This window comes from Lissotriton helveticus, chromosome 5_1, assembly GCF_964261635.1.
Source record: "Lissotriton helveticus chromosome 5_1, aLisHel1.1, whole genome shotgun sequence".
NCBI lineage: Eukaryota > Metazoa > Chordata > Amphibia > Caudata > Salamandridae > Lissotriton > Lissotriton helveticus.
The window spans coordinates 1596653343-1596672458 of NC_136065.1; the positions used below are offsets into that span (position 1 = coordinate 1596653343).

The 19116-nt window shown below is 45.6% G+C and overlaps 1 protein-coding gene across 3 annotated transcripts in view; it reads left to right on the forward strand.

Moving 5' to 3' along the window:
- The window catches only part of KCNC4 (potassium voltage-gated channel subfamily C member 4), a 490468-nt gene that overhangs the window by 137888 nt on the left and 333464 nt on the right, over positions 1-19116 (forward strand). For 2 of the 3 annotated variants that reach the window (XM_078644791.1, XM_078644792.1), the window contains exon 3: positions 13899-14835. In XM_078644791.1, coding sequence (XP_078500917.1) covers positions 13899-14835 — 937 coding nt within the window. Of the gene's footprint in view, positions 1-13898; positions 14910-14975; positions 15914-19116 lie in introns of those variants that run through there. The other variant, XM_078644793.1, reaches the window with a different exon arrangement.

Genomic DNA, 19116 nt, shown 5'->3' on the forward strand with positions numbered 1-19116 from the left:
CATCGGTCCGCTACTGACACCATCTCACAGGCCAACAGGGCGCCCCACGCCGACTTTTACCATTGTAGGATGGCCACACCAGTGCCACAACTTGCTAGACACCACCTCGGTGCCATCCGGATCTTGGCATCTCAGCGCCTTGTGGTGTCTTCTATTCAGAAAATATTGTTGCGCTGCCTTTGGCCCCATTCGCACATCGGTCCGCTACTGACGCCATCTCACAGGCCAACGGGGCGCCCCACGCCGACTTTCAACATTGTAGGATGGCCACACCAGTGCGGCAACTTGCTAGACACCACCTCGGTGCCATCCGGATCTTGGCATCTCAGCGCCTTGTGGTGTCTTCTAGTCAGAAAATATTGTTGCGCTGCCTTTGGCCCCATTCGCACATCGGTCCGCTACTGACGCCATCTCACAGGCCAACAGGGCGCCCCACGCCGACTTTTACCATTGTAGGATGGCCACACCAGTGCCACAACTTGCTAGACACCACCTCGGTGCCATCCGGATCTTGGCATCTCAGCGCCTTGTGGTGTCTTCTATTCAGAAAACATTGTTGCGCTGCCTTTGGCCCCATTCGCACATCGGTCCGCTACTGACGCCATCTCACAGGCCAACGGGGCGCCCCACGCCGACTTTCAACATTGTAGGATGGCCACACCAGTGCACCTTACTAGACACCACCTCGGTGCCATCCGGATCTTGGCGCGTTGTGTTGCCTTCGGCCTATTCGCACATCGGTCCGCTACTGACGCCGCCTCACGTGCCAACGTATTTTCTCCGCATTTTATACCCTATACCGCATAACAGGTCATGTGACTTGTTTATAAAACTTTTCATTGGTTCATTTTACTTTTGGTTTCCTAATGATGGAAGGCTTGATCATATGACCTAAAAACAACACTTTTCATTGGATGAAAACTTTTTTTTTTTCCCAAACGATGAAAGCCCCACCTTGTTTCTGGATGTTTCAGACTGAAGCTGGCGTCACCATGAAAGCACCACCATCTCGTGGCTCCGTCGTAGTCATTCCGCGAGCAATCATGGCAGCCGCTCCCCACCAGAAGCCTGCAGGAGTCGGGGGCCCCCAAAACTTTTGATGAATCCTCAAGGCGGAGGGGACGCTTTCGAGAATGGGGTCCAAGACCTAGCAGACAAGCGTCCGATTTCCAAGGTGTCCCAGGGCCATTTCAGTGGACCAGGCCCAAAAAGGAAACAGCCTGCCGCCATTTTGAGAATCCTGTGACAGCCGCCTATCGCTGCACCGCAAGAGTGGGCGCAACTCAGCTGAATTGCGGCTTTTGACACAGTGGACCAAAAGCGGACGGAATGGCAACTGAAACGGTAAAGGGGCGCCCCACTACAACAGACGAGACTCCACCTGGAGAGGCCCGTTCACGCCGCCTCCCCCGGGGCGCCCCACGCCGTTATTCGGAGCAGCATTGTAGGATACCAAAACCAGTGCGGCAACTTACTGGACATCACCTTGGTGCCATCGTTCTGCTGCCTTGGAACTATTCGCACAACAGTTTGCTACTGATGACCCACCCCCCGCGACGCCCCACGCCGGATTCCGAAATCAGTGAAATCTGGACGTTGTGCTGCGTTGGGACTATTCGCACAGCCGACCGCTACTTCGTTGTTTTTCCCTAAAAATGTTTATATGTTATTACTGTTTTTGTTTTCTTGTATATATTTATAAGTTATTAAAGTTTTATAATCTTACTACTTTGTTGGAGTGCTACATATTTTTAATGTGACACATAATTGTAAAAACTTTGATGTACAAAGAGTCATCCCTGGAATCTTCCACTTCAGGCTCGGTCCCCTCCCCAATCACAATACAGGATGGTTTTCAGATAATAGGAACGCGTCTGCTGTGACGGATCTCATCGAGTGTGGGCCTTGATCTACTATAACTCCTTTGAAGAGGGGTGATTCTTTACAGCTGGGGCCATAAACTACATCTGCAGGGCTAGCTGATACCCTAGGACCGGCCTGGACAATCGGACACAGAGGAAAAGGAGTGTCAGAGGGTGCGGTAGTGAATAGGGCGAAAGGGAGGTGTCGGGCGGGCACAGGGTGTGATTCTCAGGGAAGAGCAGCGCAGATGGGGGGTGGTTTATTACCCATGCATAAGACAGAGAGCGGGGGTGACCACTGCCTGGGGGAGATGCTTGCGAGGGTGGGGAGCCATGCTAAGGATCGACAGCGTGCAGAGAGTGGGTCTGGTCAAGGCATCTAAAATGACTGCCGTGCACGACAAAAGTGTGGCATTTGAAAAAAGGCAAGATGGCGCAGACAATGTTTTTCAACACTTCCTGATTTCCTTCGAATCGAACGTTAACAGACGTTGGGGCATATTACCAAAGTTAAGCGATATTTATCCCTAACGATGCTTAGCAACGAATTTTTTACCGCTAAGCATCTTCAGAAATTATCGCAGATAAACCTTGCTATTATCAAGGTTTATCGCAAATACGATAAAAAACGACCGCAATGCATTAATATTGCTGAAAACTCAGCGATATTCATGCATTACCGAGCTAATGCTCTTAGCCATGTTATCCACCTCCCATTGGATAACATGGCTAAGAACTGCTCAGGGCAGGTGGTAGCTTTTGGAGATATTCGCGCTTATCGCGAATATTTCCAAAAGTTGGTAATAGGAGATAGCGATGTTAGCGACTGTTTCCAGTCGCTAACATCTTGGCATGCCCACTTTGCATGTCATTAGTGATAAATATCACTCACATGCAAAGTGGGGCCCAAGATGGTCGCTATCTCCTACTAGCCGTCGCTAACTGGTGTTAGCAACAGCTAGGTAATACAGAGATAATTTTATCTCCGCGAAGCGGAGCGCTGTTACAGATATATATCTTGTTTTTGAACGTTAATTTCTCAAAATCCACTGAAGCACATATATTGAGACCTAGCAAAGGCACATCGAGCTACCAGTCCCTACAATTTTGCCAAGTTTCGTGCAAATCCATTCAGCCGTTCGATTATTATTATTATTATTATTTTTGCCCCGCGGGGCCCTTTTAAAACCTTCACATCAAACCTAAGAGGTCAAGGAGGATCTACGAGGCCCCCTTATGGTCATTTGCCCCTTCGCTTTGGCCTCCTCTTGTCTCTCGATCCTACCGAGAGACAAGATGGCGGCCGCTACGGACTGTTTGCAATGTTTACAGACGCCGGAGAACCAATCAGCTTCGCAAACCTCCGTTACGCGAAGCGGAGCGCTGTTACAGATATATATCTTTTTTGAACGTTAATTTCTCAAAATCCACTGGAGCACATATATTGAGACCTAGCAAAGGCACATCGGGCTACCAGTCCCTAATATTTTACCAAGTTTCGTGCAAATCCATTCAGCCGTTCGATTATTATTATTATTAATTTTTTTTGCCCCGCGGGGCCCTTTTAAAACCTCCACATCAAACCTAGGGGGTCAGCGAGGATCTACTATGCCCCCTTATGGTCATTTGCCCCTTCGCTTTGGCCTCCTCTTGTCTCTCGATCCTACCGAGAGACAAGATGGCGGCCGCTACGGACTGTTTGGAATGTTCACAGACGCCGGAGAACCAATCAGCTTCGCTTCACAAAGCTCCGTACCGCGAAAAGTCCGCGAACCGGAGCGCTGCCCGGTCCGCTGTTACAGATATATATCTTTTTTTGAACGTTAATTTCTCAAAATCCACTGAAGCACATATATTGAGACCTAGAAAAGGCACATCGGGCTACCAGTCCCTACAATTTTGCCAAGTTTTGTGGAAATCCATTCAGCCGTTCGGGCTAAAAGTGAGGCCAACCGCCCTATGGAAAACTCAATGTTAAAAACACGTTTTGGGACCCCCCTTTTTTCTCGGCCCCCCCTTGACGAACCCCCCCCAAATTTTCAGGGGCTGCTCAGAAACAAAATGTTCCATTTTCCTGAAAATTTCAGCCAATTCCGTCTACAAACGCCAAAGTTATTAGACATAGAATTTTCAAAAATCCCATAGACAAAAAATCCTAACTATATATACCTACTGGCGACCGCCAGTAGGTAATATATATATATATATATATATATATATATATATATATATATATATATATATATTGTAATCCACATGGTAGCTCACTTAGAAACGCACACGAACCTTCACGAGGTTACCAGCCTTTATTTCAGGTATGGGCATGTAGCACAAACAGGTAGTAATGCAGCTTCCCCCTGTTTCCGACGCGTTTCGAGTTTCCTCTTCTTCATGGGACATCGAGGAAGTTTGTGCTTGCTGCGGGGCGACTCCCTTTATTTCACAGAGTCCCGCCCTTGATGAGGCAATACTGGGGCTTGTGGGAGTTGTAGTGCCGAGATGTCCGCATAACAATATTTGCACAATTCCTGCGGTTTAAGTCCTGGGTGGACCCCTGCTCGATAGCATGTCCTCAATCCTGTGTGTTGGCTCCACAATCGGTACGATGAATCTGTGCCTGTGGCTCCCTTTAGATTCTGGGATGTTGCAGCTTCTGGCGGATGAGCGTCCGCCTCACTATTGTAATCCACATGGTAGCTCACTTAGAAACGCACACGAACCTTCACGAGGTTACCAGCCTTTATTTCAGGTATGGGCATGTAGCACAAACAGGTAGTAATGCAGCTTCCCCCTGTTTCCGACGCTTTTCGAGTTTCCTCTTCTTCATGGGACATCGAGGAAGTTTGTGCTTGCTGCGGGGCGACTCCCTTTATTTCACAGAGTCCCGCCCTTGATGAGGCAATACTGGGGCTTGTGGGAGTTGTAGTGCCGAGATGTCCGCATAACAATATTTGCACAATTCCTGCGGTTTAAGTCCTGGGTGGACCCCTGCTCGATAGCATGTCCTCAATCCTGTGTGTTGGCTCCACAATCGGTACGATGAATCCGTGCCTGTGGCTCCCTTTAGATTCTGGGATGTTGCAGCTTCTGGCGGATGAGCGTCCGCCTCACTATTGTAATCCACATGGTAGCTCACTTAGAAACGCACACGAACCTTCACGAGGTTACCAGCCTTTATTTCAGGTATGGGCATGTAGCACAAACAGGTAGTAATGCAGCTTCCCCCTGTTTCCGACGCGTTTCGAGTTTCCTCTTCTTCATGGGACATCGAGGAAGTTTGTGCTTGCTGCGGGGCGACTCCCTTTATTTCACAGAGTCCCGCCCTTGATGAGGCAATACTGGGGCTTGTGGGAGTTGTAGTGCCGAGATGTCCGCATAACAATATTTGCACAATTCCTGCGGTTTAAGTCCTGGGTGGACCCCTGCTCGATAGCATGTCCTCAATCCTGTGTGTTGGCTCCACAATCGGTACGATGAATCCGTGCCTGTGGCTCCCTTTAGATTCTGGGATGTTGCAGCTTCTGGCGGATGAGCGTCCGCCTCACTATTGTAATCCACATGGTAGCTCCCTTAGAAACGCACACGAACCTTCACGAGGTTACCAGCCTTTATTTCAGGTATGGGCATGTAGCACAAACAGGTAGTAATGCAGCTTCCCCCTGTTTCCGACGCGTTTCGAGTTTCCTCTTCTTCATGGGACATCGAGGACGTTTGTGCTTGCTGCGGGGCGACTCCCTTTATTTCACAGAGTCCCGCCCTTGATGAGGCAATACTGGGGCTTGTGGGAGTTGTAGTGCCGAGATGTCCGCATAACAATATTTGCACAATTCCTGCGGTTTAAGTCCTGGGTGGACCCCTGCTCGATAGCATGTCCTCAATCCTGTGTGTTGGCTCCACAATTGGTACGATGAATCCGTGCCTGTGGCTCCCTTTAGATTCTGGGATGTTGCAGCTTCTGGCGTATGAGCGTCCGCCTCACTATTGTAATCCACATGGTAGCTCACTTAGAAACGCACACGAACCTTCACGATGGAGAAACCTGTCTGCCAAACTCTGACTGAGTATTGAGTTTAGCAAAGTTGTTTAAACAAGAGTTCTTGTACTCATATTTTGTAGTCTAGTTGGTGTTGTGCAGGAAGGCCCACCTTCCTGCACGTAAACAATCTTTAAATGCCGTTTTGTAACTTTTATGTGTGCTGCTTAGTGTAGCACATATAGAAGTTGCAAAAAAGTATTGTTTATGTGCAGGATGGGAGACTTTCCTGTATATAAACAAGCATTGGAGTTTCTGCCTTTTTCATGTGTGCTGCACAATCCAGCACACATGAAAACAGCAAAAACGAGGAGAAATGACAGGATAAGTCTAGGTTTTTCCTGGTCTTAATTCTGGCACTGCCTCCTATTTGCGCCTCCCTTGTAAATAGGGGGCAGAATTAGAATCAATAGGTGTTGCGGTGGAATGCCCACAGCAACACCCATTGCCCTCTCCTTTCACGCTAAGCATAGCGTGAAAGAGGGCCTTATTTACAAGGCAACGTTAAGCCACGTTAAGTGGCTTAATGCTGCATTATAAATGAGGCAAAGACCCAATCGCCACAGGTACGCCGCAGTACGTGATGTTCCTGTGGCAATAGTGGCTTGTAAAAATGCCCCACTGTTTCAACCTGGTGCCTATTGGTTTATGCTCTGCAGCGCTATATTTTCAGACTTATGAACAGGTCTCTGGAGGATTTACCTGGAGTTAAATTCTTTCAGGATGACATTTTAGTTTTGTTGCCATGTTGGAGAAACATAACAGTAGAGTTAGAAAACTGCTGAATATTCTTGAGACAGGGAATCACCCTGAAAGTTAAAAAATTTAAGTTTGGGTGGTCTAAATTGAACTACTGTGAGCATGTTGTTTCAGGTGAAGGTGTTCTTCCAAGAAACAAATTGTTTGAAGCTATTTAGAATTTGCAAGTCCTCAGAGAAAAGAAGTAGTACAAACTTTCTTGGGAAAAGCTGAATTTTGTTCTTGTTTCATTAGAATTTTAGCATGTTAACCAGGTATTATGGGATCCTGAAAAAGGGGGTTGATTTTTTCTTACGTGATGTTTGTCAATAGGAGTATTTAGAAACTGAAGCACAACTTAGAATGGTGGAAGGACCGCATATACTTGTGCCAGGTCTACCAAACTGCTTGGTTATAGATTCTAGTGAAGTAGGCGTAGGTGCAGTTCAAGAAGATGCAAGTAGAAAATGTGGTTACTGTAACCTTCACATTTCAGGTGTTCAATTTAATTACTCGACTATTGCAAAAGAGGCCAAGACTTGAGTTTATAAGTTTAGGACATTTTTAAATGTGGTTACTGTAGCCTTCACAATTCAGGTGTTCAATTTAATTACTCGACTATTGCAAAAGAGGCCAAGTGTTGAGTTGATAAGTTTAGGACATTTTTAAGGAGAGTTTGGCTAAACAACTTTTGGATCGTAACCGCTGCAAGAGATTTTCAACAAGAAGGCTTAGATGCTGATCAAGTGTTGCATTGCACATTTACCACTTCTCGATGGATGTCAAATAAAGTTGCTGGCTGTCTTTGAGGTTGGTAAAAGATGTTAGTGTGAGTTGGACAGAGATCTTGCTCTAAAATCTTTAGGTGATTTGCTCATGGTGAAAGAAGTTGGAATGGAGCAGATGAGATCATGAAGGGTTTTGCGAACTTTAAGAGGAATTGGCGGATTCGAGTGGGATTTGGTGAGAAGGTCACGACTAGGTCCTCCTGCTTGTTTTAGGAAGTGTTTAATTGGCATCTGATGCCATGAGGGACATCAATGTCTAAGTAAGACTAAAACACGATTGAGGAGCAGGTACTAGTGGCCACAGATTGATTTGATGGTGGAAAGAAGTGTGCATGAATGTGTTGATTATTGAAACAGTGTCAAGACTACTAATGTAACAATGCTGCCCATTGTTTGTGGGGACATTCTGGATGGTTCGTGGCAGAAGATTGCTTTGGGCATTCCTGGACCTCTCACATTTGCTTCAGTACTGATGTATGTGTTTGTTTTAATGGATCTGTATTCCAGATACCCGAAGTGTATCTTGTTTAGGGACAATCCACCAAGTCAGTCATAAAGTTCTTAAGTCCAGTGTTCTCCAGCGAGAGTAACTCAAAAGTGTGTTTAATTGATAATGCGGTGCTGTTGACTTGCAATATGATGGACGATTCCTTAAGGTAATGAGGCATTGTTCACAAGAAAACTGCCTTAAATGAACTGTGTGGTAGAGAGGTTCACCAGAACCTTGAATTCATGTTTAGAAATTTCAAGAGGTGCGGGAAAAGACTGGAAGAGTGAAATGTATAAGAGGCATACAGGTCTACACTTTATACCACAGCAGGGTCTCATTATTAGAGCGTTTTTAGAAAAGGAAACCTTTAACTGTTTTGGGTTCATCTTCAGTTGCTGAGAACACGTGGAATCAAATCAGACAATGATGTGGTTGTGAAGTGGTTAAGAAAGGAGACTGGTGCATAGGCAAAAAGGAACATGTATAATGACAAATGTAACAATGTTGCTCTGGATGTGGGATTTGGTGAAAAAAATCTAAATGTCAGAATGCTGATTCCAGGTTTTGCCCTCCTCTCAAAGTTGTAGAGTTGTTTAGGGGAGCTGTGAAACTGGAGGATGGTCGTATTTGGAATTTAAATGGTGTATCTGTGTTAAAAGGAAATTAATGTGAATTATATGTAGTTAACTATAGATCTTTTCCTCTTACCTTTATCTCTCTTTTCATATATTTCTATCCTCTTCATTTTCTTATATTTTGTTGGATATCAGCTTTTGAAAAATGGGGTAAAATGGTATTGGGGTTACATTCTAGTTTTTTATTCTGGGGTCTTTCCTGCATTCTCATTCTTTGTAATGTATCTTAATGTACTGATGGGACGGTTTGTTACGAATTGGTGATAAGGTCCTACACCATCATTACTACTGTGACACCCCTGTGTGGTGACTGAAGATTTTCATTTTGGAATAAACATGAATGGTTTCTTCAACCATAGATGTAATTGCTTTTTTTGACACTAATCAACACATATGTAGGTAATGCACCAAAGATTTTCTAGTCTGTTCAAACCCCAGTGATCCATGTCACTGTTCTGCCCCTTCTGTCTGACTAATGCTTCCTCTTTTACTGCCGTATATCTCCCATGCCCTCTGTGTTGCCACTCTTTCTCTTCACAGCCCGTCTATCCATTCTGACAGCTTCTATCCTTTACTCTTGTGTCTCTGTCCTCCATGTCTATCTGGCAAAAAGCAAAGCTCTCGCAACCACAAAGCAGTACAATGACATATAAAACAGTAATGACAATAAAGTTGAGAACAACAGCAGATCTTGTATTTTCAAAGTCCCAAACGTTTATTTGGATCCACATTCAGCCGACACGTGTTTCGTCGTGTTCAAAAGTAGAGTCAACACGACTCTTCAGGGCTGACAAAAGATAAAACAACATATGTACAAGACGTTTAGTTTATAGCATGTGTAATATATACTTTCATATCCCAGGTGCGCACAGTGGTGATCGTGATTGTGAGAATCACACACGGGTGTTGTGTGTCTACCGTCTCTATTCGTGCCTATATATAAAAACAACTGTGTGCATCCGCATGCCTATATCGTGATAATGGTGCAGGCCAAGCTAGAAATAGAATATACTGTGTATCCATTCGTAATGGATCACCTATATGGTCATGCTCAAGCAGATCCGCAAATGATGAAGGGGTCAGGGTGCAAGAAGCATTAAAAGTGCTTTGATGAAGAAGGAGTGTCATGCTCCGTGCTGGATAGCTAAATCTCTCTTGTGAGGGGGTTCTCATGCACATAGAGTGTCTCACATTAGTTACTAATCGCCTACCTGGTAAAGACCCAGGCATCTAATGGTTAGAGCAAAAACGTTGAAGTTGTATGGCGCTGAATCTAAGAACACAATGGAGAGAATGTAGTTTAGAAAACCACATTAAAACGGAAGGAAAAGGAAGAGAGAGGCACGTGATTGTAATCACAGGGTGCCTAGGTACGTTGGGTAAAGTTCAATCTCGCTTACCCTGTATAAGATCTAAACGAAGATCACTGTGTAAGTAATCCAGAGAAAATCAGTTCCGGGTTTGGAATACGACTAGATTCTCAAAGTTCGCGCTCACTGAGGCGCAAAGGTGAATGAGTAAAGAGACTGTAGGAAATTGGAGAAAAAATGACAAAGTCCATAACTAAAAGTCAGGTTCCTATTACATTATCTATTGGGCATAGCAAAGTAATACACTGAAAAAACCCGTTCGCAATGACTTAAATCAAAACGACAGATTTGTAAGAAAAGAAATTTAGTAACTTACATACCTGTACACGTGTACGTGTCAGATTGTACCGGGAGGGGATCCAATACTAAGGGCTGGAGTAGTTAGCTCGGTTACTGTAGCACAAGCGGTGCGCTGGGGAAAACAAGAAAGCGGCAAAAGCACAAGGTCAAGAACCGCACAATTAGCGGACTGTAAGCCGAAAAGCGGCCAGTTTAGCCTCTCACCTGTGATTTGGAATCCCTCCTCTGAGTATTCCCGGTCGCCGTGTTCCATGGACGGACACGTGACCGGAAAACGGAACCCTATTCATGCTTGCCGAGCACACACTACTAGAGTGCATTGCAAGGAAGTCTAAAGGCCATATTTAGCCACCATTTTGGGTGAGGAAAAGTATACAAAATTATAATAATAGCGGGGCACAAAACGGGTGAAAAACCGAAATGCTTATTTCTGTAAATGAATAAAATGCGACACCAACCAGCGATGGTCAGTCTCCAATTAATCTTAAAATTGTTATTAGACCAAAATGTACAAATTTAACCCGATTTGTATTTCGGTGAAGGCTGATCGATATCCGCATCAGAAGTATAGTAAAATAGAATGACCAGGCTACATCTAATACGAGTGACGTGATGTATCCACTTAGCACATAAACCCATCTTGTATTGAGGGTGTATGTAGATCGGTTACCGCATCCTAGTGCAGGGCTATCTAGTAAGAGTTACATGATGTGTCCACCAGGGCAACTCTATCTATCGCTGTGCAGTGGTTAGAGTAAAGACCCCTGGTGTGGACAGGTAATCTGAGCAATTTTACATTCGCTAGAGTGGCGATTATATGTAACAGGAGAAATAAAAGTCAAAGAATAGAAATAAAAAATAGAAGATATAGATGCAAAAGTGGCTGGGTATAGCACTAATAGCCAATTAATCACGTAGACTGAAAACGAATGGTGCACCCATAAGAGTTGCTTCGAAAAAAACCCACGCGGTGAATGGTGACTTTAGAACATATATCCATACATTAAGAACTGGCACTTGTTCAGAAACAATAGGTAACTCAGTGTACTGACAAAAAGGTAAATTATAAATTAGAATCTCATCCATGTTCAAACATAGTAGTCAACATTGATTACAACGAAAGTAGTTTTCTGCGATTCACCTTATTTAACACAAAATTCATGTAGGATAACATATTAAATGTAATCAGTTGATCAAAATGAATGTAAATACAGAATTATTAGGTTTCAAATATTCAATTCCCCAAGAAAAATTGAAGCTCAGGGTCAAAGTTTAGCCCGTGTTCTACGCATAACAAACGCATGATCCACGTGGCCTCCCTACGTCTCAAAGTGAGTTCTCTGTTGCCCCCCCTAATGTCTATCTGACTGCCTCCATCTCTTATGTACTACAGCTTTCTCTTCCATGGCAAAGAGGGCTTCATTATGAAAGACCCATAATTCCAAATTGAGACAATAACCCATTTACCAGCCCTACTGGGAATTATGAGGACTTAAGAGTTTCTGCTGACCTTTCATGGTTCCCCCACGGATTTCGGCTGCTCGAGGCAACCAAACACTATTGGAGATACAGAGGTGGCGAAATAGGAATTACTAAGGACATTGTGACTTATTTACCTATACTCACATTAATTCCTCAATCCTCAGGGGTTTCGGAGGCTCTGTCCTGAGTCACTATGAACTTCACATTCACAGAGTTAGCAGAACCACCAATTAACAGCCATGTATCTGGTGATCCAATGATGAGAGGTCTATTCTACTTCTTTCTTCTGACCACTGTTTCTCATCTGCCCTCCCTCCTCTGATCTACACTATGCTGTTCTTCTGACCTCTGTTTGTCATTTGCCCTCCCTCCTCTGAACTACTGTACACCATTCTTCTAACCACTGGTTCTCATCTGCCCTCCCTCCTCTGATCTACTCTACGCCTTTCTTCTGACCATTGTTTCCCATCTGCCCCTCCTCTGATCCTTCTTTTTTACTCTGCCACATTTTTCTCTCATCTGATTTTCATTATGAGGCCCCTATTAATACTGGTGGGGCCGGTGATAGCAATGCCAACCCCCATTAGAATTATGAGACCTGGCAGAACATACTTTACTTACTTTACTTTGTAAATTTCTTGAGCGCAGGCGAATCATCCCCACGGGGATCTCTCGGCGCTACAGGGGAAGACACGGCGTGCAGGAACATCTAGAACAACCATGGTTTCAAAAGTTTTTTAAAGCTAGATAAATCGCTACAGGACCTGATATTTGCTGGCAGGTTGTTCATAAATCTGTTTATTTTTACCCTTTACCCAGAGCTGAAATCTCCAGGAAAGTCTGAGGGAAAAAGAGGGGGAGGTGAACCTTGATTTTCTTATTCCCAATAGGCTATAACTCTTGAATTTTCAGGTGATTCTTAGAGTTCAACTCGGAAACCCAATAATTACACAGCACAGGAGTTCACAGGTCCCCAATAGCGTTTATGAGGCAGTGTAACTATCAACCCCAATTAACGAGCACTCATAATGAAGCCTTTTTTCTCTTCTGTTTCTCCTCTGCTACCTCTATCCTTCCTCTAGTCTAGTCCCTTCTGCTGATAGACTCTCTCCTGTTCCATTATCTCTGCTTCTTCAGTCACTGCTGTCCTCTCCCTCATCTGCCTGTCTCTCATTTGCCATCTCTAACCTTCGTCTGCTTCTCATACGTCTCCTGATACCCCTGCCCTTCATCTACCCATCCTGTCCCTCTTCTAACCATTTTTCTTTCCTGTCTTTCATATGCCCTCTATGATCACCCGCCTGTTCTCCTCCCCCATCCTCGCTCTTCTGGTCCATCATTTCACTGTCTCCTTATTGCCCTCGCTCTTCTCTTTCCCATTGACCACACTGCTCCTTCCGCCTCTCATCTGCTCTCCCTCTTTCTCTCTGTCCCATCTCCTCTCTAATGCATATGTTCCCTGTTCTCCACCATGTTTCTTGTTTGCACCCCTCTATATCTCATCTGCCCTTTCGCTTTTCAGATCCTTCTTTAGGTTTCGCAAGTGCTGTGCTTGTGAAATCTCTTGTATTTAATATATCTTAAATGGGGGATCTTATCAGTTCCCAATACCAAATTACTGTGTTCATTTGCTTTGGTGAGGAACTTTTTTTTTGTTAACTTCCAACGGGTGCACACATTTATGATTCTTCAACTAAAGCTGTTTTCACTTTAAGCCCCATTCACTGTCAAGATAAGATCTCTTCCCAAGGAAAAGTCAGACAGCGTCTAACAGTATGCTGTCATTTTTTGCACCCTTTGCCTCTCCATTGTGCCTGTTTCTGCTAAACCCCTTTTTCATCTGTGCCTCGCTTTCTTTCTTCTGTCCCCTTCAGCCTGCGCCTTTGTTTCCCATCTGCTCTCCAGTTCAGCCTCCTTTATCTGTCCTTTGCTTTTTCTATCATTCTCCTGTTCACTGTTGACAGGTTCTTGTATCTACTGCTTCTCTCGCTATCACCTTTTCACTCATTTCACCGTCTAATTTTTCTACTTCTTTCCTCAACCTGTGTTTATTTCTTTGCCTCTTCTTTTTCCCATGTCCTCCTTTCCCCTCTACGTGCTTTAACACCCCTTGACGTTTACTCTCTATAAACCACTGTGTGCTTCTTTCTGTCATTGATGTCTGTGCTCTGATTCATGTGCTGTTTTCCTCTGGTTGCAGATGGTGGCCTTCGGTTCCCTTTTTTTCATCCTCGTCTCCATCACAACCTTCTGCCTGGAGACGCACGAGGCCTTCAACGTGGACAGGAATGTGACTGAGACGGTGTCCGCGGGCAACAACACCACCGAGACGCTGGTGGTGCGTGAAGTGCACACGGAGCCGGTGCTGACCTACATCGAGGGTGTCTGCGTGCTCTGGTTCACCCTGGAGTTCCTCATCCGCATCATCTGCTGCCCCGACAAGGTGTTCTTCGTCAAGAACATGTTGAACATCATTGACTTCGTGGCCATCCTCCCCTTCTACCTGGAGGTGGCCCTGAGCGGGCTCTCTTCCAAGGCTGCGCGCGACGTGCTGGGCTTCCTCAGGGTGGTGCGCTTCGTGCGGATCCTCCGCATCTTCAAGCTGACGCGCCATTTTGTGGGTCTCCGCGTGCTTGGCCACACGCTTCGGGCCAGCATCAACGAATTCCTGCTGCTCATCATTTTCCTGGCTCTGGGCGTCTTGATCTTTGCCACCATGATATACTATGCAGAGCGGATCGGGGCCAATCCCAAGGACCCGAGTGGGAGCGCTCACACCCACTTCAAAAACATACCCATTGGCTTCTGGTGGGCAGTGGTGACGATGACCACACTGGGCTACGGGGACATGTATCCCCAGACCTGGTCTGGCATGCTAGTGGGGGCTCTTTGTGCCTTGGCTGGAGTCTTGACCATTGCCATGCCCGTCCCAGTCATTGTGAACAATTTCGGGATGTACTATTCCCTGGCGATGGCCAAGCAAAAACTCCCAAAGAAGAAGAAAAAACACGTGCCTAGAGTCAACCAGATGGACTCCCCCAGCTACGGAAAGTCTGAGGACAACTCTCCGCGGAACAGCACGCAGAGCGACACCTGCCCCCTGGCGGCTGAGAGCTCGATGGTCCGGAAACGGTCAGGTAGGTCGGTGGGGCATTGGATTATTGATCATCAAGATGTCATTTAACGTCCCCGCCCACTGCACATTTCCACAGTAAGGCTGGTAGTGTTTGTGCTGTGGGCCTGTTTAAATCTTCAATGTGTCTGCACATTTCCACAGTAAGGCTGGTAGTGTTTGTGCTGTGGGCCTGTTTAAAGCATCAATGTGACAAAAACGTGTCTGCAACAGTGGTGGCAGAACCCTAGCGGGGATGTGCCACGTGTACCATGCTGTGTCCGCTTCCAAGGCTTGAGTGTCGTGTCAGGATTCACAAAGTGTGCTGTAGTTGGAGGACCAACAGAGGGAGTGCAGCGAGGATTTTAATAGATTATCACTTGCAGAGACGCATAGAAAACCCCATAGTTTGTGTCGTGCACCGTGTGTATGCATGCACAGAGTACAGCATTACAGTGTGTAATCTTTCAGGCAACATCTATCATTGGTGGGAATGCCTGGCAAATGGTGTCTGCGGCACGCAGTGCAGGAAAGGAAGGGCATTCAGCCCGGTCCTGGATCGGGCAGCCCTGGTATCATTTGCCAACACTGGGACACATTCAGCAAGGTGTCTGATTTATGTTTGCAGCAGCAACTTGCTTGGGATAAGGGGGCAAACTTTATTTTTACTTCCAACACTTACAACAATTCCTCAGTTCAAGGGTCATTACTCCTCCTTTTGTTGGGAGTCTCATCCTGGCTGGGTGTTTTAACTTGATCAACCACTGTATTAGAAATGTAAGAATGTATATGTCTTTGTAAGTCATTTTACTACTAGCGATTTTAATTACACTGATTTCCTTTTTATTATATTTAGTTCATAGCGCTACTCATTCCAATAAACGTTTTCAGAGTGCTCTGTATCACACACACATATTCTACAAGTGCCTAAATCGATGCACAAGTAAGTAATGTTATACAAGACAATGCTAGTGCTTGGGTCGGGAGAAGCGCAAAGTCAAGATTACAACATGTAGCAGTGATTGGAGTTGTTAATAAGACTTTATCTACTACCCTAAGGAACCTTGTAACAACCTTAGAATAAAAAAAATTAAGAAAAAAAATCATATTCTAAATCTGTGCCTTGCAGTTTGCATACAGCTGGTTGACGCCCGCTCATAAATCACTGTGCTGCATTAGAAGGACTGTAATATATGGCAAGGTCCGGCTCCCAAAGGGGGCATAAAGGGCCGGCGCAATAACAGCTGCCAGGGGCCAGTAAAAAACGGTTTAAGGTGCCATAGCACCAAATAGGAAGGGGGAGGCCCCCCAGAGCCCCACCCCCACTCAGAGCCATGGGGGCCGAGGAAAAAAAGAGCACCATGGTTGGTGCAAAAATGGTAGACCAATCAAGGGGTAGATACTTTTTTAACCCCCCTATGGGGCACCACCACACCTCAGGCTGGGGGGGAGAAAGGGTTATAAGCAGCACTGGCCTTGATGGAACTCAATTCAAGGAGGAGGGGCAGCGGGCAGGACAAACTAAACCCACCCACCCACACCTGGAGCAGCAGCATTGTTGCAGTAGCTTAAGGTGGAAATAAGGGAACAAGTGTTGTTAAAGGAGGCCCATCGGCAGGGCGGCGTGACAGATGAAGGCCACTTACTTGGGGATGCCTTAAGGCAGGTAAGCCAGCCGACGGGGGAAGTAAGCAGAGCACAGCACTCACAGCCCAGACCTACCACATAGTGCATGAAATAATAATGACAAGTGAACACACTCACAGAAAAAATGAGAGTGTATAATATTCTCAAAATGAGCGGAATTGTACTGTATATTTCAATTATTCATGCAGCTGGTCAGAAATTACCACGACAAAACTAAATTAACAAAAGGCTGTCAGGTAATTCAATCGATAAGAACAGCACACATGAGCGTGATTATAGTGACATAGTGAGTGCAGTGACAAAGTGACAAGAATTGTGTATTTAAACACAGGGATGACATAATACTGTACATATATTTACAATGAAAGCATAGGGAACAAGGTCCAACGGGTGTTCGTGTTTGTGGGTGTTCCCTTGCATCGCGGCCGGGCTAAGCTCCGCCCCCCCGCCCTCACCGACCGGCCGGGCTCTGCTCCGCCTGTCCAGCGCAACAGACTGCTTCCCAGACTGCAAGCCCCAGGAGCCACAGGGGCTCTTTGCGCATTTCCCCCGCGCCAGGAGGCGCATAAAGACTCGCCTGCACCCTCGTCCCGCGAGGACGCGCGCGGGACGCAGCCCGGGGCGAAGCCCGGGCAAAGGGCGGGCCCTCTGTGGCCCTCAGAGGCCCGAGGAGGACGGGACGGGCCACCCCCCTTGGTTTCGCGACAAGAGGAGGAGGTACATCGTTTTTGACCTATCCATTCATTGACACTCTACGGACAGCTTATTTTCCCTTGAAAGCCACCATCATCGCTTATATTGTAGCACACTGTAATATGTCACGCAAGGGGACCAATAAGAAATCTCCTTCACAGCGCGACCCAGGTCAGGTGACCTTAAATTTTACCGTGACCTGTAGAACATTGCCCGCTTCTAGCGAAGCTGAGAGTGACCTGTGCCAATCTATAGTTACTAGGCAATCTCCCCCACTGATCTCTGATAGTCCGCAGAACTTGTCTTTTTGGGAGGAAATAAACACTTTGTGTGGCACTAAGTATGCCCCGGTGGCATCACCATCCCCCGTAAAAGGTATCTGCACCATTACCCCAATTAGGAAACCTTGTGACTCATCTCTACCATCTCTAAAAAACAACACCCAAGGTATTGCATTGTTTCAGGGCCTAAACGCTAACAGGAAGCATAACGGGTCTAATGACAGCGGGATTCAACTGAAAATACCAAAACTGTGCGATGGTCCTACTTCGCCTGTCACTAACCCCACCTTAACTACGGTGGAGGCTGGAAATTGTGACGACCAAGTATCTTCTCCCCATTTTTCTCTACTGTCTCAGTTAGAGCTATTGTTAAATTCCATCGTACTACCATTGGTAGAAAAAATTAATGTTCTGGGTGATAGACTAACAGGTATTGAGAAACTTATTCAAGCCAACTCTCCACCAACCATCAAAGATCCATCTAATGGGGGAAGAGCCCCTTCGCCAACTACCATAAGTAAAGAGAAAATCACTAAAATCAATTCTCTGTCCACTTTTAAGAAGGTAATACCTAATGGCTCTGACCCATTTAAAGCCCCCAATGCTCCTTTGCCCAATAAAACTGCTACAACTGCTCCTAAAGTCGCCCCTAAATCTGGGATTACTAAGTATACCGCTGCTAGAGTGGACCCAAACAGAGAAGCAACCATACACTTACCCCCAGAAGCCGCTCCATTTGTCCTCGTTCTCTCAGGAATACCGGCACCCTCCCATGGGAAACACGAAAGACGCCAGGAACTTCTAAACAAGGTCATATTCTGGCTATCTAAAAACAGACCACTAACACCCTATCACAATGGTGGAATCCTGTGTGTTAGAAGGGTGGGCTGGCTAGGGTCCTTACCCAAAGACATCAATGGGGACCTGGTTCTAGTGAAATTTAGAAATAGGAACATTGTCCCCTATCTACGATCCTACCCGCCCCAAAAAGGAGACAGCCCCATATCTGTGTGGGACTTACATGATTTCTACCCAAGTACCCCATATACACTGCCAATAAGATCAAAGGCAGACTATACCCATCTGCTGGGAAGGAGTCCCCATGCTCTCAGTGGTAGTAATATTCTTTCTGCATCTAAGAGACTTGATTCACGGTATAATAATTTTAACTACTGATGAAATTGTATAAAGGGATAGCCTCATGTAATAATTGGTAATCCCAATTTTAAACACAGCACGCTTTTTAAATTTGGAAAGTACTTCAAAAGTCTGGGTACAAGGTTCTTAATTTAGTAGCTATTATATCCTGTAGATATTTGACTGCATTGTATTACTGTCTGTATGTTTGCTGCCTTTTTTTTATTATTGTCTTTATGTGTACGCTTTCATGATTTTAAAACAAAATCGAATAAAGCATTATGAATCTGAATCTGAATTCAAAGACAATCACCCGTAGCATAATAATTAAATTATATAGTTTTTTGCGAGAGGGCGTTTTAAGACATGGATGGACAAGGAAGACGTCGACGTTTCGACCCTGACAAACAGCATAAGTTGAAGAAGTCAGAAGCGGGTCTTCACCAGGAGAGGATGGTGTATTGGACAGCCAAGCCTTCGATAATTGAAATACTCCAGGTGGGCAGGTCAAAGGAGTCTAGAGGTGAAAGGCCCCGGAGTGATCATCC